We start from the raw sequence: 26,979 nt of genomic DNA, 5'->3' as shown, positions 1-26,979 counted from the left end.
ATTTTTCTTGTGTCTTATTTTGGTCTTACTTTTCCTTCCCTTAAATCATTTTGCTTTTTAAATTATTTTTCATCTAACTCACCTGTAGCAGAGAGCAGTCCTTCAGATTTTATGTGGTCCTGCTTGAAACACATAGAAGGCCTCAGGGAGCAAGGGAAGTTCGAAGCGACTCTGTGGCTCCTTAGGTCTTTGTTGACCCAGGAGATACAAACTAGATGCAGGAATTGTTTGGCAAATTTATTGGTTGCCCAACATCTCTGCCAGGAAATGTTTGACCATTGACCAAATCTGGTATCTTAAAAAAAAAAATTAATTCCTCATTTACTGAGAAGATAGGTCATTCACATCTCTGATTTAATTAAAGAACAGAATTTTAAAGTAAATGAAATGGTGTTAAAGATGGAAGTCATGATTAACATTTATATGATGTTTTATGCCTCTTTATGGTTGGGAGGTGAGGGCCAGACATTATCCCCATTTCATGAAGTGAGATTAAGCAAGTCGCCTAAGAAAGGCAGAACTGAGGCTCACACCCTGGCCTCCTCCAGACTGCAGACCCTGTGACCTTCCTGCGAAGCCAGGAATCCCTGTGTAATGTGTGAACACTGAGTCTTTTGAGACACAAAATGAAGGGAGATTGCCGTGACTATTTAATGACATTTATCCTCTGAGTCAAGTAGCACAAAGTTCAGCGACTTCCTTACACAACACAATACTTAAACTAATACTTAATTCCACTCTGTCGTCACTCTCCGAGCACTTAGGAACACCATGTTTTTTAACTTCTGGGCCAGATGCCAGGTGTACAGCAAAATGGTCCACAGCATAGACGCTGGCATTGACCTCCTACCTGGCTCCAGTCTTGGCTCCTACTGGTGGCGCTTCGTGCAGTCTGGCTGAATTGCACACGTCTAGCAGAGTAAGTGATCAATAAAGTCAACTATTATTGCCAGCAAATAATTTGATAAGGCATTAAGCAGTGACTCCGAACATAAAAGCAAGCTGCTTAGTGAAGGTTTTCTGTTCCATTAAAATTGGCCGAACTTTGCAGTCCAGGAACTTACTAGTGAGTTGTGACTAGTGTTCTGCCATTTGTCTTCTAAATTGCTAAATATACTGAAAAACTAAAATAGAATAAGCAATAAATATTGGTGGTCTCTATCAGATCTTCAAGGGGGATGGTCTCACCCATGACCTTGTGTCCTTCTCTTCCTTTGTTGTCCATTGACACTTTTTGGACCAGACCTTCTTTATAAAGCAGGCTATTCTCATTCTCAATTCATTCTTTATCTTGGTGGCTTACAATTTTCTGATTGTTGTTTAAATAGCTGATATGCCTAAGTTTCGAATTGACATTGTCCTATCCTCTTCTAAAATATCTTTTTTTGATTGAGTTATAATTAACATATAATATTACTTTTGGGTGTACAGCATAGTGATTCGATATTTTTTTACATTTTGAAATGATCACCACAATAAGTTCAGTGAGCATCTGCTGTTGCAATATTATTGACTGTGTTCACTATGTGACATTCTGTCCCTATTATTTATTTTATAGCTGGAAATTTGTCCTTTTAATCTTTTTCCCCTATTTCACCCACCCCGTGACCCCCTCCCCTCTGGTGACCAGCAGTTTGTTCTCTGTCTCTATGAGTCTGTTTATGTCTTGTTTTGTTTTGTTTTTAGATTCCACGCATAAGTGAAATCGTACTGTAGTTGTCCCTCTGTGTCGCCTTATTTCACTTAGCATAATACCTTCTAGGTCCATCCATGTTGTGGTAAATGGGAAGATTTCATGGAACATCCCGATTCACTCATGCTTGCATGTATTTATATACGTTCAGAAGCATTTACTGAGGATTCCTTATGAGACGGGCTATGCACTGTGCTGTAAAGAAGTTATGAGAAAGACACGGTTCTTTTTTTCACAAAAATTAACAACCCAGCAAGGTGGACAGTGGTGTGGGGAAGTGAGTGCACATCATACATGACTAACTGAAGCACAGCCTGAAACTTTACCATTTCTAGAAACAAAGTATCCTATGAGCACAGAAAAAAAGAGTGGGGTTTTTTTGTTCTTGTTTTTGTTTTCTTTACAGGAAGACGTCTTTAGATGACTTGATAAGGACATTGCACTTACACTGGGTCTCGAAAGTTGAAATGAAAGTATTCTTTTGTAGAAATAGAGGCCAAAAGAAACCACCATGAGAAAAAATCATTGAAGTGTCAAAGTTCATGTGAAAATGTAGGTAACAGGAGGTGACAGAAGAGAGACAAGGAGCCAGTTTGTGGGAGGCAGTAAAGCCGGTTCCAGGAAACAACCGTGAGCGGTATTTCAGGATGTTCGTATTTCCCTAGACCGAATACAGACTTCAGATAGGTTTTGAGTTGGTGGGAGAAGTTCTCGTTTTCTCTCTCTCTTTCTCAGAGTAAAGTTAAATGAAGGTCCTTGATCAGCCATACAAAATTGTTTCAAAAGCAAATGGCAGCCCCGGGCAGAGCAGATGCTTTGGTCCTCGGCGTGGGTGTCTCGGATGCCTCGTCGGGGTGGGGTCGGGAGCCACAGCTGTCCACTCTTTGTCCTGCAGTTCTTGCTGTGCCACCTCTTAGAGCCGGGGTGGGCATCCTGGCTCTACAAAAAATTAAAAGGGATCAGTTTCTTATGGGGTCACTTACTCACAGGATGGGATTGGGTGGACAGTGATCTGGAAGCATTCACAGTGGCAGTGGCCACGGGGACCATTTGATAGCTAGCCTAGGTGAGGGGGTTTGTGCTTGGACATAGGGCGTGTATTCCTAAATCAACATTTATGAGTAGGTAACGGTCTTGTAGGCACCAGGCATACGCCAGAAAAGGTCTTCAGCAAGACGGCATCAGTGATGCTCACAGCCATACAGGAGATGTCAAAGGACTAACCCTTTTGAAATCTCAGTGGCCACATCTGGGAAGTCAAGTTCCCCATGGCCAGGAGGCTGATAGACTGAAAGGAGGCAGGTGTGAAGCACCTGGGCTGGAGACTGGCACACAGTGGGTGCGAAAATGTAGTAGCAAGTACTTTCAGTCTTTGGATAATTCCTCATGTTCCTTCTTCGCCCTGTTTTACTCGCTTCTCTAACCAGTTTTGTGATTTGGATAACAGACAAATATGACATCATCCTCTGAAACAGGGTAAATACAAGACAGAACGTGTGAGCCAAGAGCAAATTTCGTTTCTGATCTGAGCTTGAATCCTCTGTCAGTAGGCACCTGGATTTACCATTCTTGTATTGCAGGAGAAAATTCACTGGGTAATATGTAGCTCAGTTTGGAAGTTAAACACAGCAAACCCTTTCAAGGCTGAAGACTGACCCTGAAGGGCCCAACATCCCGGGATCAGCAGAGGGGCAGGCGCTGCAGAGGAGACGGGGAAGAAAACCAGGAGAGTGGGCGGCACAGAAGTCAGGGAGAGGGGTCGTCTCTGGAAGGAGGGAGTCCGCTGGGCCCGATGCTGCAGGGGGCCAGGTCAGACAGAGAAGGGAACAGGGGGACTTGCAGAGAGGGCGGGAGGGACCATTAGCGCTCAGATACAGAGCACTTACTGGATGTTGAAGACTGTGCCAGCTGACTACGTGCAGTGCTGATTTAATTCTCGGAAACTCTCCCCGCTTTGTATAGATTAGGACAGTGAGGGCTGGAAACATCTAGCACCAGCTTAGCTTAGGTCACAGAGCTGGGACAGGGCAGCGGGACTCAGACCCCTACCATCTGACTCTTAACCACTGAGCCTCCTTCCTTCCGGAAGACTGGCTTTTGCCCAAGTGGTGGGTGAGGAAGGAGCCCCGAGGGTTGAGAGGGAGCCAGGAGTGAGGGGAGGGGTTGGTTGTCTTGGTTGGTTGGTTTGCTGGCTTTAGGATGGCAGAGAGGTCAGCGCTGTCAAACGCCCATAGGGGGCTGCGGAGGGGATGGAGCCGGCAGCGCGCAGGCGCGGGCGGTGGGGCGTGCCCTTAGGAAGGAGGGCCCCTCGTCCTTCCTCACAGGACGGGCAGAAGGAATTGACGGTGTCAGGTTAACGTGGGAACATTGCGGAAGTTCCAGCTTACCCTTCAGGGTTCCAGCTTGCGCACGCCCGAGCCCGCAGGATTACTTGCTCTGGGCGTCCAGGGAGCACCGGCATGCGTCCTCCCTGCAGGCTCTGCCGGGGGTCCTCCAGCAGGACCGGCCCCGCCTGCTGGCTGTGACTTCCTGCTCCGTACGTACGCACGCAGAGTACTTTCAGCTTGCATCTGAGACACGGTGCCACCCTGCAGGGGAAGGGACTGAGCTAAGCACACAAATGATTGTAATCAAAGCCATATGGGGAAGAACCACTATAGAAGACTAACGCAGGTGCTCCGGACTTGAGTCGTGAGATAGGGAGGGACCGGGAAAGAAAACTGAGCACTCGGTGAGTGACGTGTGGACTGAGTGTGTTGTGAGCTGGCTCTTCAAGGATGGGCGTATTTTAGGCTTATAAGGAAGAAGCCATTTTACTTGGATAAATTAGAGTCAGAAATGACACAATTCTTATTTGGGGAACGTGAGGTGGTCCGGTCTGGCTAAAGAATGGAATATGCTGGAATTTAGGTCCGTGATGCAATGGAAGGGCCTTCAGCCCTAGACTATGAAATCCTGCTCACTTGAGTTCCTTGGCTCCTACTAATCCGATGATCGCTAACGTTGTGGAAGAGCTCAAAAACGGCTGTAAACAGTCCTTGGCCTTGGCCAAACTGCTGATGGTAAGAGTTTAGAAATCACACCTGCCATTTCATTCCAGAAATTAGGACACGATCCTGAGAATTTCAGGATGCCAGTATCACCCAGTCTCCCAAGAACACCTTTGAGCACATGAGCAAAGTGTTCAGGCCATCCCCCTGTGCCTTGCCAGTAACTGACTGAGTCTCACTGGGGGTGGGGTGAGCCGTGTGGGGAGGTGAACCAGGAATGCACTTGCTCCTGCAGTTATAGACTTGGGACCAATGCTAGGTTTCTTCCTACTCTTGTAAATCTCTATTCTTAATAACTATTTCCCGATGAAAAAGTGAAATAAAAATTTAAAATCCCCTTTTTCTTTCAGCTAAGAAAAAGAAGCCTAAACTATTGAATAAATTTGATAAGACTATTAAAGCTGAACTCGATGCTGCAGAAAAACTCCGTAAAAGGGTAGGTTGATGTTCTGTTTTTCACAGAAATGTGCTGTGGTTTCATTGTTAAATAAACTGAGGCTTTACTCTTGATTTGTTTCTAAAAAACGCTGTAAGAGAACCTTTAAATAGAGGCACATCAGCATTCTGTGTGGAGTGAATCAAATGAAAAGAAAAACTGCAGCTGAAATGGTCAAACAGAAATAGAACTTTACCTGGAGTCCAGCCAACCTGGGAGCCTGCCCACTTCCATCTCAGTCTAGCTGTGTGGCTTTGGGCAAATCACTTGGTCATTCTGAGCCTCTGTTTCCTTATTTTAAGAAATGAGAATCATAGGTACTCTTCGTACTCCCTACTTGGTTTTTGTAAAGATCAAATGAGATTTTAAAAACAAAAAGCATCAGTTCTGTCAAGTACCATATAAGTAGGGGTTGTGATTTTAAACTTTCTCAATGCAAAATGAAAAAAATTTGGTTAGTCCAGTACTCTTAGGATAGTTGCTGTAAAGTGAAATGATATTAGTTTTAAAATTCTTCTCATTTGGAGTTAACCTCATGCACCTCCAGTTTCCTGGGTTCTTGTTTTATGTCTTGCTTTGTTGTCAGTTAATATGAAATATCATTTACATTTGTTTGTGAATATTACAGTTTTTGAGGATAGTGAATTAACACTAGATTGAAGTTATCTGTTCTCTTAATTTGGTCGTGTTCATCTAATCATTGTGCCAAATATTTATTATAATATATTTAATAACATCTTCACTCCATCACCTACAGGCACACCTCATTGCACTGTGCTCCACTTGACTGTGGATATCATGTTTTTTACGAATTGAAAGTTTGTGGCAGCCTTGTATCAGACAAGTCTCTTGGCACCATTATTCTAACAGCATTTGCTCACTTTGTGTCTCTGTGTCACATTTTGGTAATTCTCACGATATTTCAAACCTTCCACCAGCAAAAAGATTATGACTCACTGAAGGCTCAGATGATGATTAGCATTTTTTAGCAGTAAAGTATTTTTTGTTAAAGTATAGTTATTTTACGGTGTTGTGTCAGTTTCTGGTGTACAGCACAATGTTTCAGTCACACAGGTACATACATTTATTCCTTTGCATATTCTTTTTCATTATAGATTACTACAAGATATTGAATACAGTTCCCTGTGCTGTACAGTATAAACTTGTTGTTTGTATTTTATATATAGTAGTATCAGCAAATCTTGAATTCCTAATTTATCCCTGCCCACCCTGAAGTATTTTTAGTTAAGGTGCGTGCATTGTGTTTTTTAGACATAAAGCTGCTGCAGCCTTCATAGACTGCAGTATGTGTAAACCTAACTTTCTATGCACTGGAAACCAAAACATGCATGTGACTTGCTTTATCACGGTATTTGCTTTTTGTGATGGTCTGGAACCAAGCCCGTGAGATCACCATGGTCTGCCTGTGCTTGTTCTTTATGAAAATTTCTTTCTCTACTCTTTACTTGAATTTATACTCAGTGTAATATTCATTAGTTTTCCTGTAATGTGGTTATTAATCAGTAAACATTGGCTGCAAAAAAAAAAAAAAAAGGAATAAGGAAACTCATAAATAAGCAACAACAATAAAAATACCCAAGTTAGGCACCAAAGCACAAGAATGTGCTTCCCACACATTTGTTGGCAATGTCCCAACAAGCATGGAGACGTCTGTAACTGGCATTAGGCAAGGTTCCCAGACCAAGGCCTGGCTTACCCTCTAAAACAGCCAATAGAAATGCAGTGACTTCAAAGAATATTGTAGCAAAGTCGCTATTCACTAAATTAACATCAAAAGATTTCTGTATCTGTCTTGTTTAACTTTATAAAATGGAGCCATCTACTATCTGTTGAAAATTTGCATTTCTTAATAGAAGTGGAGCAGGCATCTTCTTTTTCGGTCACCTTGTTGGGCATTCTCCACTGTCCCTGTGCTACACCCCATTGGCAAAAATGTGGGGTGCCTATTTCACAGGTGACTTTGGGGATAAAGAACAAACTAACAGCTTTCGAGAAGGATGTTTATGTAATTTTTTAAATTGATTTGCAAATGTTGGGTTAATTTCTAGTGTACAGCATCGTGATTTAGTTATATGTGCATATTCTTTTTCATATTCTTTTTCATCATAGGTTATTACAAGATATTGAATGTAGTTCCCTGTGCTCTACAGTAGGACCTGGTTTATCTGTTTTATGTATAGTAGTTTGTATCTGCTAATCCCAAAGCCCTAATTATAATGAATGGTAAAAAAGGGCTCAGTTATCAAAGGGTAAATAAGTCATTGAAACATAAAAGTGCTGGAACAATGCATGGAGTCTTCTCTGGTTCCTGCTTGTTTGGAGAAATGATGACGCTTCTCTCAAGGAGCACCGTGGATTTGGTAACATTGGTAGCAGAGTAAACAAAGGAGGAAGGAAGGGGCCACAGAGGCCATTCTTGCTTCTGAAACCACAGGGAGCCATGTTATTGACTGAATCATCAGCGTAATTAAGTTTTTTAGGGTTGTCTTCATAGCCGGTATTTTCTAATAATGCCACCACCCACTACACTGGAAGAGCTGTGGCCCTAAGCACTCCCTGGTCAGAGGAGGCCTGTCTCGGGTCACATCCTAGCTTCAGATGCTCTGCGCCGTGGAAGTTTGAGGTCACTTTATTTTTCCTCCAAAAATGTAGAGCAATGTTTCCATCATCTATTTTTTAAAGATAATACTGTTTAAAACTCCTCCTTACACCCTAGAAAAGGGATTTGAGATGATACACCGAGATATTTGGCATCACTTGTGGGAGTCACTTATCATTACTGTATTGTACGTGGGGAAAAAAGAGACAGAGGGGGAAACGTAATCAAGCCAGAGTAGGGTCGACACACTCAAGTTCACACCACAGGCTCTGAATGGGGCTGGAATACAGCAAACTGTAGTCAGAACAAGGGGCGTAACATCACACTCTAAGGTGAATTGCGTTCCCCAGAATAGCTGTTCTGCACCAGGTCCAGAGAGAAACGTTCTGCTGTTGGTCTTCATAAAGGGGACGCTGATGGATGACACAGGCTCCTCCCTAATGTCGCACCAGTGGATTCTGCATTGTCTCTGCGGGAGACAGTCTTAATGTCTTTTAACGCAGCCCATTGGCCTCATGCCAAAACAGGGGGAGCCAAAGCACATGTCTCTCCAGTGAACTGTCTTGGTCCTAGGATAAAAGATGAGCTATGTTGAAGAAGGGATGACTTGCAGGCCATTCTTCACAAGCATTCTATCTTATAGCTGAAATGTTTTAATAAAAATTGTATGATGGTGTCAGGAGCTATATTCTGTGTAAGAAGCTGGGGAAGGGGGGTTCTTTCAGACTAAAAGCGAACATATTTACTTTACCAGGTGAGAGCTGGGCTGATGGTCCCTTAGGAAGAGCACGTAGCCTCTGTGTTAAGGGATCCAGAGGACGCCTAGGACAGAGCCGAAATATTCCATTATTTTTATAAGCTTAATGGCCAACTAAGGGAGTGGTAAGCTGGGACAAAATACTGTAGCAACTTTGTTGTGAATATTGTTGTTTCTACGTTTAAAATCTGGAAATGGTGCATTCAGCATGATTTTCACAAAAATAGCTTCGACATTTGCAATTTAAGTTGCATAAGACATGTGGTAGGCTGAAAATAATCCCCCAAAAGACATCCATGTCCCAGTCCCTGGAGCCTGTAAATATTACTGTATTTGGAGAAAGATTTTTTGCAGACATGATTAAGTTAAGGAACTTAAGGTGGGGCCGATTATCCTGGGTTAGCCCGTTGGGCTCTAAATTCAGTCACATGTTTCCATATGAGAGAGAGGCAGCGGGAAATTTCATACAGACAAAATAGGAGAAGGCACACACAGAGAGGAGAAAGTAATGTGAAGACAGGACCAGATTCTCCCCTAGAACCTCTGGAGGAAGAATGGTCCTGTCGATGTCTTGATTTCAGCTCCAGCGAAACTGGTTTTGAACTTCTGTTCTCCAGAACTGGGAGGAAATGAATTTCTGTTGTTTTAAGCCACCAAGTGTGTGAATTATCCAGCAGCCACAGGAAACTAATACAGGGTACTTAAAAGAAAGTCACAAAGAAAAAGATATTTAACATGAATTCTTTATCTCTTGAAACCATTTGTGGAAGAAATGAAGTAGTGGTTTTTCAAACTGTTATCCAAAATATACAAACAGCTCTTAAAATTTAACAATAAGAAAACAAACAACCCAATTTAAAAAATAGGCCAAAGACCTTTAAAGACACCTCACCAAACAGCTTCAAATGGCAGATAAGCCTATGGACGATGAGCATGCATTTGCAGGTGGAATTTATGGATTTACCAATTTATAGGCAGCTGGTAAGGTTCAACTCAGAAAATCTGTCTCTGTCTGATGGCTCCAGTGTTCTACCATCCATTAGAAGCCAGGAGACATTTATTTCGCCCTGTGGAATGGCCCTGGATGGACAAAGGTGGGGAGAGAGTTCCCCACCTCCATGCCGAGACCCACCAGGTTTACCTGTTGCACATCCCACGTTTCCTTTCTTGCAGTGGTGACCAGAGATCTATCAGAGGTGCTTGGACCATCTTCGTAAGGGTCCACATGGGCTTTGGGAGGGGTCACATGACACAGGCAGTGTGGCGCTCCAGCAACCAGCTGAGCCAAATCAACCCTGATGTCCGGCGAGTGACAGGTTCTGTAGCCAAGTGGTCCTCTCATCCTAAGTGCTTATTTTTCACCGTTTTAACAAGTAAACTTCAGATTTCTCATCTCAGACCTCAAAACACTCTGCCAGCAGCATTTCCCCCACAAGTTAAATCCTAAATGTATATAAATATATATATATACTTAAGAATGCATGTAGGAACCGTACTTATAGAGCGAAAGTGCAATTTCTTTAACAAAGACTCATATTACATCATTTGCCAGGCATCTGTCTTTTAAAAAAATGAAGTGTATTTATATTAATTTCTAGTTTTGTTTGCCATTATACAGTTAATTATTTAAAATCTTAAGATAAAAATTATCTTATACTCAGAATGGAGTCCAGAAAATTTTGACAAAATTACTTGGTGAATATTAAATAACTGTATTGAACAACATTATGCATTTGAATTTATGGTTTTTATTGTTAATTGCCTTTTCCGAACAGGAAAAAATTGAGGAAGCACTGAATGCATTTGAAGAACTTGTTCGCAGGTATCCTCAGAGTCCAGGGGCGCGATATGGGAAGGCACAGGTATGTTGAAACCAGGCTGCTAAGACACTGTTTTGATGTCCTTGTGTTCTGTATAATTGGATTTTCTCCACCCAGTATTTGCATTTTTGTTTTCCCTTCTAACTTGCATACAGAGTCAGTTTCTCATACATATGCATAAATTCAAGCAAGAAATACTGTTTTGAATAAGACAATTAATTACTGCTATTGTGTACTGATGTATTAGGTGCCATTCTTTTGCTCACCCTCCATATGGATTCTCTGTGGATTTGAGAAGAAGAGAACGAATAACACTTTTGTCACTGATTTCCCATCACTTCCATGTTTATTCCATGTAGAGCCACCACATAGTTTTCACTTCAGGCTTCTCAGAGCTTTAAGAACCTCATTTTATCACTGGAGGTTGCAAATTGTGCTTGGGGAAGACTTTTAAAATAGAGTGAAATGTACTTTGTTCCCTCAGTAGTTTCTGTCAGCCAACATTTCTTACCACCTACCTTATCCCCGTCTCCCACCCCCACCTGCTCCTTCCTTATCAGACTTTCTCCATCTTCCAGCCCCTCAGTTCAGGAAGTTTTAACACATCCATCTATAGCCTCAGAAACCCTCTGTGGGCCACAGACTATTTTAGGCCCGGGATTATCATAAAAAACACCCTCACGGTCTCTGTCCTGGTGGATCTTATATTCCAATGGGAGATACTTTTTTAATTGAAGTAGAGTTGATTTACAATGTTGTGTTAGTTTCTGGTGTACAGCATACTGATTCAGTAACACACACACACGTATTCTTTTTCATATTCTTTTCCGTTATAGGTTATTACAAGAAGTTGAATGTAGTTCCCAACTCTAAGTAGGACCTTGTTTATCTGTTGTATATATGGTAGTTTGTATCTGCTAATCCCAAACTCCTAGTTTATTCCTCCTCCACCCTTTCCCCTTTGGTAACCATAAGTTTGCGTTCTATGTTTGTAAGTCTGTTTCTGTTTTATAAATAAGTTCATTTGTGTCATTTATTTTTAGATTCTGCATATAAGTGAGATGATATTTGTCTTTGTCTGACTTACTTCACTTAGTACAGTAATCTCTATGTCCATCCATATTGCTGCAAATGGCATTTCATTCTTTTTTATGACTGAGTAATATTCCATTTTATATATATATATATATATTTTTTTTTTTTTTTCTCACATCTTCTTTGTCCAATCATCTGTCAATGGACATTTAGGTTGCTTCCATGTCTTGGCTACTGTAAATAGTGCTGCTGTGAACATTGGGGTATCTTTTCAAATTAGAGTTTCCTCTGGATATATGCCTCCAGTGGGAGATATTTTAAAGTTCCATGCTCAAAAGCTTTTTAGTGGAAGCCCACTCTATGAAGGCTCTGTTCTAGGCACTGCAGATGCAGCCATCAGCCAAACACGTGGAGTTTTCATCGTAATGGGGAAGACAGTGCATGAGACACAGAAGTAAAATCTATTGCTTGCTACTGGGTACTTTGTCAGGAGACAAAAATAAAGACAAACACGGCCACTGGATGTGTGAGGGGGTTGAAATGTTGGATGGCGTAGCAGGAAAAGGTCTTACTGAGGAGGGGACATTTGAGCAAAACCCTGAGTCTTTATAAATAAATATATACTTAAAGAATATTAGAAGTGTTAAAAGTAAATAGAACATTTTGCATGATGCCATATGCCACAAAGAAAAAAGTCATGGAATAAAGAACATATTATTAAGCTCTTTTGGCTGCAGGCGATGTGATCCAGAGTGACATGGCAGACAACACTTGAGATGAGGCCTCCCTAGGGAGGTGACAAGTGGCTGAGACGTGACAAGGTCGAGGAAGGAGCTGTTCAGGCAGAGGGAACAGCAGAGGCAAAGGTCGTGGTGCAGGGACACAGCCTTGGCTTGATCCGCTGGGGAACAGGGGAGGGGTGTGCCGAGGGAGGGTGATGAGGGACAGGTGGGGCCAGGGCCTCACAGGTTGCATTCTCTGAGCACTGGGAAGCCCTAGGGGGGTTTGTGCATGGGCCTGCCCGCCTGGCTGCTTTTTAAATAAAAATTGCTTTGGTTACTGGATGGAGAATGGATTATGGCAGCAAAAGTGGAAACAAGAAGAATAGGAGAGTGTGGCAGGTGTCCTTGAGATGCGCTGGCTCGGACTGCGGTCCTGGTCATGGAGAGGAGAAGCGGACAAGGGCAGAGGTGAGAGGACTTGATGATGGCTTAGATTTAAGAGTCAGAGAGAGAGAGGACTCAAGGGCAACTTCGGGGTTTTTGGTTTGACTGTCAGCCCTGCTGGAAAACAACAGATGCAGAGCTGCAGAAATTTTCCAGACCCGGGAGAAGCCGACAACACCTTTTTGGAGAGGACAGTGCAGTCACTTGTGTATGACACTCACACGGAAACTAACACATCTAGAGATAAAACAAGTATGCTTTGCTCTGAACTAGAGGTGGCAACCACTCGAAATCCAGATGCTCAAATTCTTCCTATCTCCTCCTGAAAAACATACTAATTAAATTTGTATTAATTAAATTTGTGAAAGATGAATGCAAAGAAGTTCCTCTTATCCGTGGTACAATACAGATCGGGGTCAGCAGACAACAACTGTATCATTTCCATCAGCCCGAGCGCGTAACAGTCCTGCCTTTATGATCTTCTCTCTCATCTGTAGCTTGGTAGCTAACTTTTCTTCATATTTTTAAAATAGCACATCATGTTGCTTTCCTTTATTTTTTATTCCTGATAGAAAGAAAATTTTAATTTGTCTTGAATTGACTTTAAAGCATGTCCCAAAGTCACCTTTTGATAAATATTTGGGGTAATTGCAAATATAGCGTGTCCTGGGACATTTATCCCGTGTGGGAACTTCCTCCAGTGTGAAGATGATCTGGCTGAGAAGAGAAGGAGCAACGAGATTCTGCGCAGGGCCATCGAGACCTACCAGGAGGTGGCCAGCCTGCCCGACGTCCCCGCAGACCTGGTGAAGCTGAGCCTGAAGCGGCGGTCAGACAGACAACAATTTCTCGGTAAGATGAAATAAGAACCAATCAGTAGCAAATGGTGTGCCTTCATGTTGAGAAGCTGTGCGTGCTCCTGGAAGAGTTCAGTTACATGGACGGATACCTGAGTTTTATCACTAATTTCAGGCAATTTATCTGATTGGGTCAGACTGAAATAGTAATCCTAACCTTCATAATTACAGAGAGGCAGACGGTATATTTGCTGCCTTCCCACCCCACACACACTTTACAGATGAAGCAAATGGAATTCTGAGAGGTTGGGGTATTTGCGTAAGGAGTCATAGCCGACAAAGGAGTAGGTCTGGAATCAAAAACTTCCTGCCGTGCTAAGTTCTTTTCTCTCTTAACTATCACCAACTGATTCATGGAGGCTGAAACCATCAGCGGAACAATTTTTATAGAGGAATGTTAGCAGTTCTAAGCCCTCTAAAAATTTTACCTGTAAGTTTTTTACTCTCTACTAAAGAAGATGATAGACAAAAAAAAATTTAATGACTAATGCTTTGAAAAGATCAGCACAAAGCATCTTCTCTTACTGACCCGGGTTCCCAGTGCCAAAGGCAGGTGGGACTAACCGTATCCTAACTTCATTATAACCAGGCTAGTGACTGATTCTCTCTCACCCAAAATGCCATCGGTAAGCCAGGACGAAGGGATCGAAGCCTTGTATAACTGCTAAGGTGGGCTCTCTGCTGGCTGGATGAGTTACATAGACTAATTATCTTGATGTCACCAGGAGAGGCTCATAAAAGTCATATTCAACTGAGCCTCATATCAACCCTTCTGAGGGTTGGAGTTAAAGGCAGTGTGTCCCTTTGGTAGATGACTGAAATCTGTGCTAGGAGTAGAACCCACGTGATGATTAGAAACGAGAAGAAATGATCCATTAGACTTATATTCATAAAGGCCAGTCCAGGGAAAGAAAAGCATACAGCACACATGCAGGATGGAGGCACTCGCCTTGGGCGCAAAGTCAGTGTGACTGGGTCGTCCTCTTTCCTCGGGCTCTGATGTGGCTCTGTTTAGAACTGTGAATTTTGTATATTAATTTTGATCTTTAAAAAGAATGCATAAAATATCACCCCCCTTGATCACTGGATGTTTGGTGCCCTCTTAAACTTGGCACCAGGTGCCTCACTTGCCTATTTCCGGCCCTGGGGAAAGACAACCCTTCCTTCAAAACAGTCCTTCAGTATTTGAATGTCATCTTAACTCCCAGTGAGAATCAGGCCAGTTCACTAGAGGAGGCTCTGAGGGACTTGTGCACAAAAGTGGTGGTGAATTGCTGGTGGTGCAAAGCGGAGAGGACGGGGAGGGCACGGCAGAAGGACCAGTTCTCACCTGGGCCTTTGTCGTGGTTAAACAGGGGAAGTTCAGAAGCGGAAGACAAGTCTGAGCCTAAGTTGGGCGGATGGGGAGGAAGGGTAGAGAGGTGGAGAATCAGATTTATTAGCAAAGGAGCAAATGGCTGAGCAAACCATCCCGGATTGGCCAGTAATGGGTGGAGCGGGTGGTGGGGTAAGTTGGTGGTGTTTTATGCCAAAGAGTGTTTCTGTTATTAGCTTACTGCTGGTCCTACTGGATCTTGGCTGATTTTCAGCTGGTGGTCACCTACGCCCTTTGGGTAATTAATTTGGTCATGTACACTCGTCCCATTTTTGTCTTTCTAGCTGTGGTGAGGAGTAATGACAGTTGGCCCCTGAAATCTTAAATTTCCATCAGACGGCCTGAAAAATGAACTGAAGCTGGGGTTTTCATGATTCATGTGTGCATAGCATCCTGTCGGCCACCAGAGGGTCCCCTAATACCGGATGATGTCTGCTTTGCTCTAGGATGAGGTCCTTACCGAGAGATGGCGCGAAGAGGACCTGTTAATGGGAAGCAGGGTCAGCACAGGACCTCAGCGCCTCTCCAAGTTTCACACGGGGGGCTGGACCCTGAAATTTATTAGACTTTGTATTTGCCTGCTCTGTATTCCTAAGTTTAAAGTTAATCGTAATAAACCCAAAACGTTCCAGTAAAACATTTTTAAAATGAGGAATTGGTAACTAAAGCTTTCTTAAGAGGGAATTTGACATAAAAAGGTAAATGTTGACAAATTTAGAAGATAAGGGTGTCTTTACAATATTTGTGACCTGTATTATGTTCAGTATCTACTGATGGGAGTGATTAACACCGTTGCAGCTGCTTAATGAGATCCTAATGGGTACTTAACCATCAGAAGAGAGAGTCAGATTTAAGCTGGTCTTCAGGCTCTGTTGAATTGTCTCTTACGGTTTGTAGTGTTGTATTGATACAAAGGTGTGCGTCCTCTGCTTTTATTTCTTTTCTTTTCTTTTTTTATTTCCACCTAATCAGGACACATGAGAGGTTCCCTGCTTACTCTACAGAAACTAGTTCAACTGTTTCCGGATGATACTGCTTTAAAGAATGACCTCGGAGTTGGGTACCTCTTGATGGGAGATAATGACAGTGCCAAGAAGGTTTATGAAGAGGTAAGCAAGCAGCAATTTTCTGTTAACTACATCAAGTTATTTTGAACATGAAGTTCTAATGTTCTTTGTAAATTACATTTAGTCGGCCCAGTCTCTTTCTCTCTTTATTTTAAATTAAATCGAATTTAAGTATTATTATAGTGACATATCCTAAATTCTGTTTCATCCCTTTTTTTTACCTTCATCGAAAGATTTTAAATTTTAATTGACACTTGATATATCAAAACCTTCAACCTATCTCTAATTGCGAAATTTTAAAAACTTTTATATTTATCCGTCCACAAACAGCCTTTCTGAAAGAGTTCTTTATGATAGGAAGAGGAACTCAAAAATTTATGAACTTAAAGTCATGAAGTTAAAACGACATAAACTTTTTCTATATAATCTTTTACTTTTTTCACTGAACGTCCAAACTAGAGAGACCACCGCACTGCAGAACATAAGCCTTTCCAGCATCTGGAGTAAATTACTCACCTTCCAGAGGGCACTGACTATTTGATCCTCTAGCAAGGATACCTTTAAAAAGATGTCTCCTTGATAATGGATGCTTTAATCAACAACGGCTAAGTCACAAGTAACTATATAGTCTAGAAAACGGTGACTCCTTCAAGGAGGGGGGGATGTCATTTGGTACAGAATAAATAAAATGCCAAATGAACTTTGAAGCCGGAGCAAGTTGATATTGCTGTAAAAGAAAGATAAACACAGTTACTTGCTGTTTTCTAATTTAGACCTTGGGGTCAATGGTTTTCAAGCTGGTGCATTTTGCATCAGAATGCTGCTAGTCGGTAGAGGCAATATGACTCCTTCTCTTTGCAAAGTGCTGTGGAGTATAGTGATTTTCTGCTCAGTCTAAGGACTGGGTCACCCCCACAAATGGTGCTTTCCTCCCTTTATTGCTGTTGGTCCCGTGATCAAATTTCAGAGCGGTTGTCTTTTGACCTTTGTCCTAATTTTTAAATTTTCTGAGAGAGCGGGAATAAGACCTTTGCTGTTTATAGCATCTCTAATCCCTGTTCAGAGTGGATTGAGCTTCCAGTGTTGAAAATTTGTGCCACGTGCTAAAGTAACCTGTTACAGGTCATAAAACGAGTTCGTATGGGACACTGTATTTGCTAATAGCTAAGACAACACACTGAGTGCCCTGTCTCATCGTGTTATCTCAGTGATCTGGGAACATGTGAATGTACGAATTGTCAAACTGTATCAGACATACTTACTACTCTAACATTGTTGCAAGCCACAAAGGTGGAATTCTAGAATTTCTTCCTTCCTCCCCAAAATACCCTGATCAAGTGTCTACACGGTGCCAAGCACGTCAGAGGTCCGGGCAGGACCTGAGAGCTCCCTGGCTTCTTTCAGCCACTGTGGATTTGTCCTCCATCTTCTCCAAACCTGCCTTGAATGTAATATAATCGTTCTTTTTACTGGATGCTAAGTCTCAGCTATGTGAAGCATTTTACCTCATCTTGAAAAATAAAACTTACCTGCTGTGATTCATACATTCGAAATCATAATCTCACCGGAATGAGCATAACAGGAGGCAGAGAATCTGAAACACAGCCGTATGAGACAACCGAGCGGGTTTCTTTTTGAAGAAGCATCAGTAGCCTGAGGACAGGTGTGGGGTTTGCCTTTTGTTTACTCCCTCCAGTGCTAGGTTGATAAGCCGTATCTAATAGATTCTCTTTCCTTAACCAAAGTTCATCCTGACAGGCTTATGTCCCAGCCGAAGATCATTGGCAGGAAACTGAGAGTGTGATTTTGTCTTTTTTTCATGTTGATTTTTATCTTTGAGGAAATTTTAAAAAATCATTGATAATTCCCTTTCTGGCTTTCTTGTTGTTTTGTTTTGTTTTTGCTGTTTTTAGTTTCAACAAAAACTGACTGAAGGTACCTTGGCCACATCCCTGTCTTTTGGAGGCTCTCCTGGGCGTCCCTCCATGTTAGTGACACTACCAGTTACGAGACATGCAGTCGAAAATTCAGCCTCTTCCTGATTCTGCCCCCCCCCACTCTTCAACGCATATCCGTTCTCTTAGTCAACGCATATTCATTGAAACCCACACACACTAGCTTGGGCAATGGTAGTTAAGGAAACAAACACAGTATGCCCTCATGGAGTTACAGTCTGGTACCAAATCACTAATTTCTATTATTTTTACCTCCTCAGTATCTTTCAAATCTCGTCCCTCTTTAACCCAGGAACTCATAGTGTGCCTTAAGTAGGGCAGACCCACCCCACACGGGCTTGCTCTCCTGGGACCTTCAGCAACACAAAGTGCAGATCTGACCAGCCCACCCTTGGCTTCAGCTCTTTAGTGGCTCCCACTGCCCACAGCCTTGGTCTTCAGACGTGTTCATTTGTGTCCCCTTGCGGTCAAAAATGTCCAAGCAAACACCCAGGATACGCATGCTTGTGTATTTATATATTATATCTGTGTGTATTTGTACCAATTTGCAATGTTCGTTGTAAAAGGTACACACTCTAAAATGGGTTTTAACGTGAAATGAAATTTTTCGAAGACTTTTAAAATTTCATTTAACTGCCAAAAATATGTTCACTCTGAAAATATTATAATTTAGTAATATCAATGTGCAGTACTATTTATGATTATATGAATTTTTTAGTCCTGGTAACACATCACACAGAGTTTGTCCTGGAACTGGAAATGTCATCTCTACCAGTTTGTTGCTGTCTATGCTGTGTGTGTGTGTGAACAGAGAGAGAGAGAGAGAATCTGTGTAACATTTTAGTATTAATCCCAATTTGGGTTTCTTGGAAATCTTATAAAGCCTCTTGCCATTTTCTGAGGGTTTGTTGATTACAACTAGATAACACAGCCTGCGCATCCATTATGTAATGCATGTAAACTGTAGTAAGCACAGTAGGTGAGCATAAAGAATGAAGCGGGGGGGGGTGCAGCCCTGTCCATCACTCTGGGTCCTGATCCAGCCCACCCTCCCCTCACAATGGCAGGTGTGTGAGTGGGACGTGTGACTGTTCGCCATGCAGCTTAGAGGAGAGCCCTGGAGCGTCTGAATAGCAAATATTACATTTCAAAGACAATGCAAGTAGGGCACTTGTCATATCTTTCCACTCCCCAGAGGATTATCTGCACATGATACAAAACAGGGCCTTCCATGGTTTGCCTCCTGTCTGCTTCTCCAGTCTCATTCCCTTTGCTGTTTCTGACCCACTGTTCCTTTTTACTCACTTATCCTGTGCCTTGAATGCCTCGCTACAAAGTTCTCCATCTTCCTTTTCCCCAGTGAACTCCTATTCATCCTTAAATACCTTTCTGAACTTGCCCCTGCCATCCCCACCCTAGAGTGAGCTAGATGTCCTCTGTACCCACTGCATGCCTCGTGCCAATCACTGTGCTTACACTTAACCACACATTCTGTTGTCTGCTTGTGAGTCTGTCTCCCTCCCTTGACTCAGAGCTCCCTGAGAAGAGAGAGTAAATCTCATTTATGTTGATATGTCCAGAGCCTAGAAAAGTTCTGTGTGTTCTAAAATATCTAGTAAATTAATACATCAGCCAATGGCTTGAGCTGATGCCTGTGTCTACAGCAAACAGAAATGCCACCTGTGTTGCTGCAGTCATTGTAATAATCCCTTCGTGATGAGTGAAGAACCGTGATCGGCCTCAGTGCAGTTCAGGACCAGAAGTATTTACTGGGCTTGCTCAGCATCTGGCTGTGGAAGGTATAGAAGAAGCAGAGTCTGCGCTTTCACAGGTCCCGCCGGGAAGGCGAGCCCGAGCCTGGCGGGCACCCAGCCCTGCAGTTAGCGCGGATTTCTCCGCAGCCCGTCGTGTGCCGGGCACTGTTCTCAGCACTGGGGCTCAGCAGTGGGTGCAACAGACAAAATCTCCGTAGAGCTTACAGCTCTGTGGGGGAAACCAAAATAAAATAAATCAGATGGTGATGAGTGCTACGAAGAAAAAGGAGTCAGTATAAAGAAGTTAGGAAGCGACAATGATGGGAGTGGAGGGTCTGTTTTATATCAGGTGATTGGGCAGAGGCTTCACTGAGATGGTGCTTTGCGCAAGGATTTCCTCAAGGTAAGGGAGTGGGCCACCTGGATGTCTGGGAGAAGAGGGTTGGAGGTAAAGGAGTACTGTGGTGCAAAGGTCCTGGGGCAGGATTGCCTTTGACTTGCAATGCAACAGGAGGGAGTCCAGGGTGCCCTGGCTGGTGGGGGCAGGTAGCAGAGGAGACCAGAGGAGTAAGAGGCCCAGCCCAAGGGAGGTCTCGGAGGCTGTTCCTAGAATTTGGTCTTCCTCTCAGTGAAAGGAACCCATCTGGGTTTTGCGTAGAGGAGGGATGAGGTCTGACTTTGGACTTAGCAAGTCCATGCAGGACCCATGTGGAGAGTGGGTTACAGGAGAGTGGGGCTGGGGATGCAGGAGGCTCCTGGAAGAAGGCAGAGGAGAGATGAAGGACTTGGACCAGGTTGGCTGCAGTGGAGGAAGTGACAAGGGGTATGATTCAGAATATATTTTGAGTCTAGCACTGGCTGGGTTTGCAAATGGATGAGGGACAGGCACAGATACAAGACAGAAAATGCTAAAATATCGGCGGTGTGGACTGTGGACTCACCAAGGGTATGGGGTCCCTGCCTGGTGCACGTGCCCCATCTGTGTAAAGATCCCACAATCCCCTTCCCTCCTCAGACTCAGGGATGAAGGGAAGCTCCAGGAATTCATCTTTTCTCTACACGCATTCAATTCAGACCTTCTTCACCTCTCACTTTTGTTCTGTAAATTAGTTTGTCTAAGCAGTTTCACAAGTTGAATGTTGTTGTTTGGATTTCTCACTGCTCATTTAATTTAGAGGCATTTTGCATAATTAATCTTTACTCATAATCAATGCATAAGATAATAAACAATATTAACCTAGGTTTTATCACAGAATGTTGGATTTGCTCACCACTTCATCCTCAGTCCTTAAAATGGTCTGGGTTTTCAAGAAATTTATGCTGGATGAATGGATCATGATATGTTTTGAATGCTTATCTAAATTTTCTCATAACTAAGGCAATATATGAAGCATGTATGTGAATCGATGTCTAATAACCATTCAGAGTTGACCTTAAGCATAGATAATGTAAAGCCGTTTTTCTTTATCACTGAAAAAAATTGAGGTCATAAAATTGATGGAGATTTTGCTGATTTGCGTTGTTAAAGCAACGCTTTCATGGTCATTGCCTTGTCATTCATTTCTTCATTCTAGGAAAACTAGTGTGTAGAAGTGGAAACTTTTTGAGTTGAGGGGAAATGGGGCCATTTAAGGCAAATGAATTGCAATGAGACAAAACTCTATAGCCTTTTAAGCTGTAACATCATAATCCAGTCCAAATACAGCAAAGTTAATTAAGATGTGTTTTGACAGTCATTTGTTGAATTCAGAGTCCACCACAATAGCTTTTTGTTTTCTTTGAGTTTAGGTTCTGAATGTGACGCCCAATGACGGTTTTGCTAAAGTGCATTATGGCTTTATCCTCAAGGCGCAGAACAAGATGGCGGAGAGCATCCCCTACCTAAAGGTCACTCCCTCCCTTCCTGTCTTTTCCTCTTCCAATCCCTTTGAGTCATTTGGACACTCTTGACTATGTGTTGGAGATTGATTGGCTGGCATTGCTGTCTTTTTAGCAACCAGAATGTATACCCTCTGAACATGACATTCATAGGCAGTGTGGACCTTCAGCATAATGAGACTGTCAGATGTAGATGGAAACTATGTGATTAGAGACTATTTGAAAAAGCTTTTATGAAGAGAGTCCTAAAACTGCAATTGTTATTGGTTGATCAAATACTTTAAAATATGTCCAGTGCATTAGTTCCTTTTACATTTCAATTATACATCAAAATTACTTTGAACAGGGTTCATGGTAACCTATACAAAGTGAGGTAACAAATGCAGACTGAATAGGCCAAATCCCCAAGAGCCTCATACCTTGAAACACTCAGATTAAAATATGCCGTCATTTTTTTTCTCACAAATCTAGTTGAATCCTCATTGGTTCACCAGAATCACATTTGGTCTAGCTCAGGGCTGTCCAACAGAACTTTCTGCCACAATGGAAATGTTCTTTATTTGTACTCTCTAATATGGTAACAAGTGACTACTGAGCATCTAAAATGTGGCTAGTGTGTCTGAGGAACTGAATTTTTAATTTTAATTTTCATTAATTTGAATTTAAATAGTAACATTTGCTAGTAGCTACCCTATCATTTGCTTGAATACCTGTGAAACTTTAAGTTGCACTTCTATAATCCACTTTTGTGATCTCTTTCTTTCACAAGACTTCAATCAGGGATCCCGAATAGTGACCTACTGATTGCAGATTGCTTGCAAGTTCTATCCAGCCAACATAATTCTCTTAGTTGAGCATCTGAATATTTTGTATAAAAAGGAAGATTTTTCGTTTCTCTGGGAAGGTGATATCTGGACCACATCCCAGCACAGAAGCTGAGCAGTGGTGTCCCCTTGAGGTGGGCGTGTACCGCTCAGTCTGTCATGGCTGTCACTGGGCCTCTGCAACCTTCACGTTCCCTCCCACGACCCTGTGGGCACGTGGGTGTCTCTGATTTGAAGTGTTTCTCTTAGACTTCCTTTGACATAATAAAAAAAGGCCTAATTGTACTGTCCTGGCTCAGAGATGAGGACGCAGAGGGAGGAGCTGGTTAGCTAATGAGCAAGGACATTTATGTGAGCGTCTGTCAGTCAAGAGCCAGGACCACAGCTCTCCTCTCCCGGGTGATGCTTCTGTTCCTCGCCGCTGTTTTCCAACCTCATGCAAATAAAATTTCTCCCGAGTAAAAGATAATGGGCTTCTTGCAAAGAGGCCTCAAAGATGCAGATTCTGAGACGTTTAAATATGTCTTATCTTTGTCCTTCTTTTACTTTCCTAAATTCATTCACTTGCTTTAGTATTTTCTCTCTTCTTTTTGTTCTTACAGAAACTTAAATTTCAGTTCTTCTGTGGGTGCTGGGGATTGAAATCAGCTAAGTGTTTTAGAATAGAAGTTGTTTAATAACAATTATAGTTTCAAAGATTCCAACTGGCTTTACTCCTGTTGTATGTTCTGTAAAAGATTGCACTGAAAAGTGAAGACACATTTGTTTTGAGTGGGGAAAAAAAACATTACTTGCAGTTGGGTCTCTATCATTTCAAACCTCTATGAGCAACTAAACATTCTGGTTCAGGGATAAAAAAGCCTCTAGATAACATATGGTCAGATTTGGAGAGTAGAACAAATGTGATAGAAACCCGGCCAAAGAAATTGTCTGGGATATTGAAATGTGACTGCTCTCACAGAGACAATCCACAAAGCATCAGACTAATTTTATGGGCTATTCCACTGTTAATGGATGATGAATGTATTTTTAAATTTAACTTTATTACACCTTTTTGGTTTTGCACTGTAAATGTTGACCAGTAACCTAATTACCAAACTTTAATATTGAGATGGATTTTCTGGTTCTTAGATTTTAGTATGGTAAATGAAGATTAACTAAATCAATGAATTAAATCTGATATTTAATTCTTTGGTAAACACTAACACTGTCCTTCCTGCAGGAAGGAATAGAATCCGGGCATCCTGGCACTGACGACGGGAGATTCTATTTCCACCTGGGGGATGCCATGCAAAGAGTTGGGAACAAAGAGGTAAGGAGTTGGTGAGGCTTCTGTTTTCTTTAACAGAAGACAGAGGAGCAGGGAAATTATTCCTATGAGAAAGTTACAATTAAAAAAATATTTTGAGCATAAACTTTTGAAGGTGGTGATTTAAACTTTTTTAAACAACCCAGCTATTCCTGCTGAATCCTATAAAGAATTTTTGGGATTTGACTTTTATAATTTCATTCAAGAAAGTATGTGAATAATCATAAGAGCAGCCTCATATGTATGTATGTGTGTGTGTGTGTGTGTGTCTATATGTATCCGTGTGTGTGTGTGTGTGTGTTTGTGCACGCTTCTGGGTGTATATCTGTGTGTGTAGCTGTGTGTGTGTTGCCTTGAAAAAATTATTTTTTAAATTATGAAATGAAGAACTGTCTTTGAAGCTGTTTAAATATTTTAAAAATATTTTAACCGTTTACCTCGATTTATTTTTATTTGATTTTGGAATTTAAACAGTAGTTATTTTTTTAGAATGAAGTCTTCACTCAACTGTTTCCTAAGCACACTGAACCCAGTGGTTAATTAATTGTGTCATTTAACTTCTGCAGTATTTAATGCCAAGTTTAAGATGAACTCCTGGAGCTATGGTACTGACAGAAAATATAGCAGCTAAAACACGTCACGTTTTTCTTTGTGATTCCTTTTTTTCTGAATACAGTGTCCGTTTCTTTAAACATGATCTTGATCGTTAATCATGACATCATGCCCTGTAAATTCCCAAACGGTCATCATCCACCGTGGTTCATATAATGTTCCTGGGCCCATCCTCACCATCACACGACTCTAGGCTGTGCTCTCCTTAGAGTCAGGGATCAAAGGCTGAAGTGTGACCCTGGACCTTTGTAACCAGGCATCCCATATACGTAATAAAGTGACATGGAAGGATAACGTAGCTTCAGGTTTCCAAAATTCATAACATGGGACCATTTGGACAACTGAGGGTTCATTGGAGGAAGGGGTTTTGTGATGGAGTAATTGTCAGTCAGAGACACAAATCAATCTGGGGTAACAGAAATTTGGATAATTGACACTGTGTTCTTTCTGCATTTCCATGTATCTGTACCTTTCTCCTCTGACCTACCAGTCAGTCTGCTGGAATAGAATGAGAAATGAGAGGCGACGAGAAAGAAAGGAGAAGAAATTGCTGATTAGTAGTCACTTTTGTGTTCATCCTCTTAGATGTAAATACCCGGAGCCTCCTTTGAACGATTGGGATGAGAAGGATTTTGCTCCAGCATCCAACACTGGATGGATGTTCATATCTGGTTGCTGTAAATGTAATTGTCACTAATTAATTTACCTTTGAACATCTCAAGGTCCAGGGCAAAGACAGATAAAAGAAGTCTATGATTTATTCTCGCATCTTAGATGAAAACAGCCCTTTCTTCAAGGGCAAAGAACTCACTACTAAACACTTGTTAAGGGCTTGGGATTTGAACCTATGGGATTGTTCTATCAGTTTAATTGTCATTCATATGCAAAGAACAGCACAGTTCTTGAATTTAAAAAGCTCACAAAGATTCATTCTTCCAGGAGACACAAGCCTATAGAAACATATATTCTCCATAATGGGTGTTGCATCTGAATTAACTCTGGAGCTCTGAGTTTGCACACAGGGAAGCAAACATGCTTCACATTCTTAAGCATGGAGCTCACAGTGCAAAATAGAGATAAAGTCCTCTTTCCAAGCGGAGGCACCCATGATGCTTCCAGGCCAGTTGCAGCCACCTGTTGTCATCACATGTGTGAGTCCCATGCCCTGCCGTGCGCCAGGCAGGGCAGGCTGGGCTGGAGCCACAGACCACAGACCCCACATGCGGCCCAGGCTTTTCTGAGTTAGAGTCTCTGCATGTACTATTTCCACGTAGTGAGTGTGCGTGTGTGTGTGTGTCTGTGTGTGTAAACTATACCTGGCAACAATTTGAAGTAGAGTCGACATTGACATAGAGCACATTCCACAAGATGCCCAGATGTGCTTTCCATCTCTTTTAGTTTTCCTGATGAGAAATATAAAAAGGAAATAGTAAGGAGGACATTTTCAGAGGATTCTAGCACCTTGATCACTGATTTTCTAGCAGCTTTTATTATAAGGTAGTTTAGATGTTAGAAAAAAAAAGCAACCTGGTTGAATTCACTGGGTGAACTATGCAATTGATGATGTCATTGAAGGTGATTTTTTTTAATTCCTAAGTATCACTTCACAGTTTTGTTTCTCTCAAAGTTAAAAGGCAGAGGAGTATAAAATCAAGGGTCCTGTTTGATGCACTAAGACAACCATGGAAAGTCAGGAGAAATTTTATAGACAGTTTAAACATGCCACTGTGAGCAAAGTCTCTTCCCAGGCATCCAGCATGGTGAGTGTTAAGGCCAGGACTGAAATTTAAGATACCTAATTCCTGAACTAGGCTTATGAAGTTTGCTATCATAGGTACGCATAACTGTAATACAATATAATGTAATTCATATAAAATGTGAGGTTTTCCTGTAATAATTTCTTTCTCTATTCTAACAATATGCCTAGTCCTTAAAATGAGTTGCTGATGATTCAAAAATTAATGGACTATAAGTTTCCAAAAATCATCTGTTGTAGTTAATGTTGTTCACTTTAACACTGACAAGTATGGGAAATAAAATCCTAAATTTAAGTTGGACAAAAATAACTAAAATCGTCAAATTAATTTCAATGGTAAAATGTTATAGTTTTTAAATCAGACAACCATGAGCCATTTTAGGTTTCTGGTTTTTAAAGATACTGCTTTATGGCTACCACTTACATGTATTTTAAGGAAAACGTGTAAGAGTGATTAGCATGTATGTTCTAATTTGAGCTATTATTGAGGAAGATAAATAAGATCACTTTTGTCTTTTTTTTTTTAATGATACAAAGATGGAAGGAGAGTGAAATAGGTTTCCAGGTGCCCCAGGTTATAGTTCGACATACTCAGTCTTTCTCGATCTCAGTTCCAGAATTTGTCAAATGGAGACATTTGGGGTTATTGGAAAGATCAAATGAAATACCACGAGCTAAATCACATAGTAGCCTGAAGAGTGTTGCTGAACATGGGAGTGGTTCTGCTCTCACACTTAAATTTTCTAACAAAGGAAATTTTGATATGTGACTTTTAAAAGTTATTATTTCTTACATCTAAAGTCTGTCTGGGGATTTATGAAGATACTTGTCTTGAATATCTTCTTAATCTGCTCCATGTTAAATGCCTGATTTCACTGATCAAAATGTGTGTTTGAAACCACTCTCCAAAAGTACGCATCAGATCAGAGTTTAAATAATGGAGGGGATACTATTATGCACCCTCCTGGAATCATCTTTTATTCTGAAGACAGTGGGGCATGCACGGTGCAGGAGA

The 26,979-nt window shown here is 41.7% G+C and overlaps 1 protein-coding gene across 5 annotated transcripts in view; it reads left to right on the top strand.

The window, feature by feature from the left end:
• The window catches only part of ASPH (aspartate beta-hydroxylase), a 160,443-nt gene that overhangs the window by 103,385 nt on the left and 30,079 nt on the right, over positions 1-26,979 (top strand). For all 5 annotated transcript variants that reach the window (XM_064480835.1, XM_064480836.1, XM_064480837.1 and 2 more), the window contains 6 exons: positions 5,094-5,179; positions 10,332-10,418; positions 13,279-13,429; positions 15,782-15,918; positions 21,374-21,472; positions 23,510-23,599. In XM_064480835.1, the coding sequence (XP_064336905.1) occupies positions 5,094-5,179; positions 10,332-10,418; positions 13,279-13,429; positions 15,782-15,918; positions 21,374-21,472; positions 23,510-23,599 (650 nt within the window). The remainder of the gene's footprint in view (positions 1-5,093; positions 5,180-10,331; positions 10,419-13,278; positions 13,430-15,781; positions 15,919-21,373; positions 21,473-23,509; positions 23,600-26,979) is intronic.

Source organism: Camelus dromedarius, chromosome 30 (genome assembly GCF_036321535.1).
Source record: "Camelus dromedarius isolate mCamDro1 chromosome 30, mCamDro1.pat, whole genome shotgun sequence".
NCBI lineage: Eukaryota > Metazoa > Chordata > Mammalia > Artiodactyla > Camelidae > Camelus > Camelus dromedarius.
Note: the sequence above shows the minus strand (reverse complement) of the source record. Positions and strands in the feature narration are given on the sequence as shown.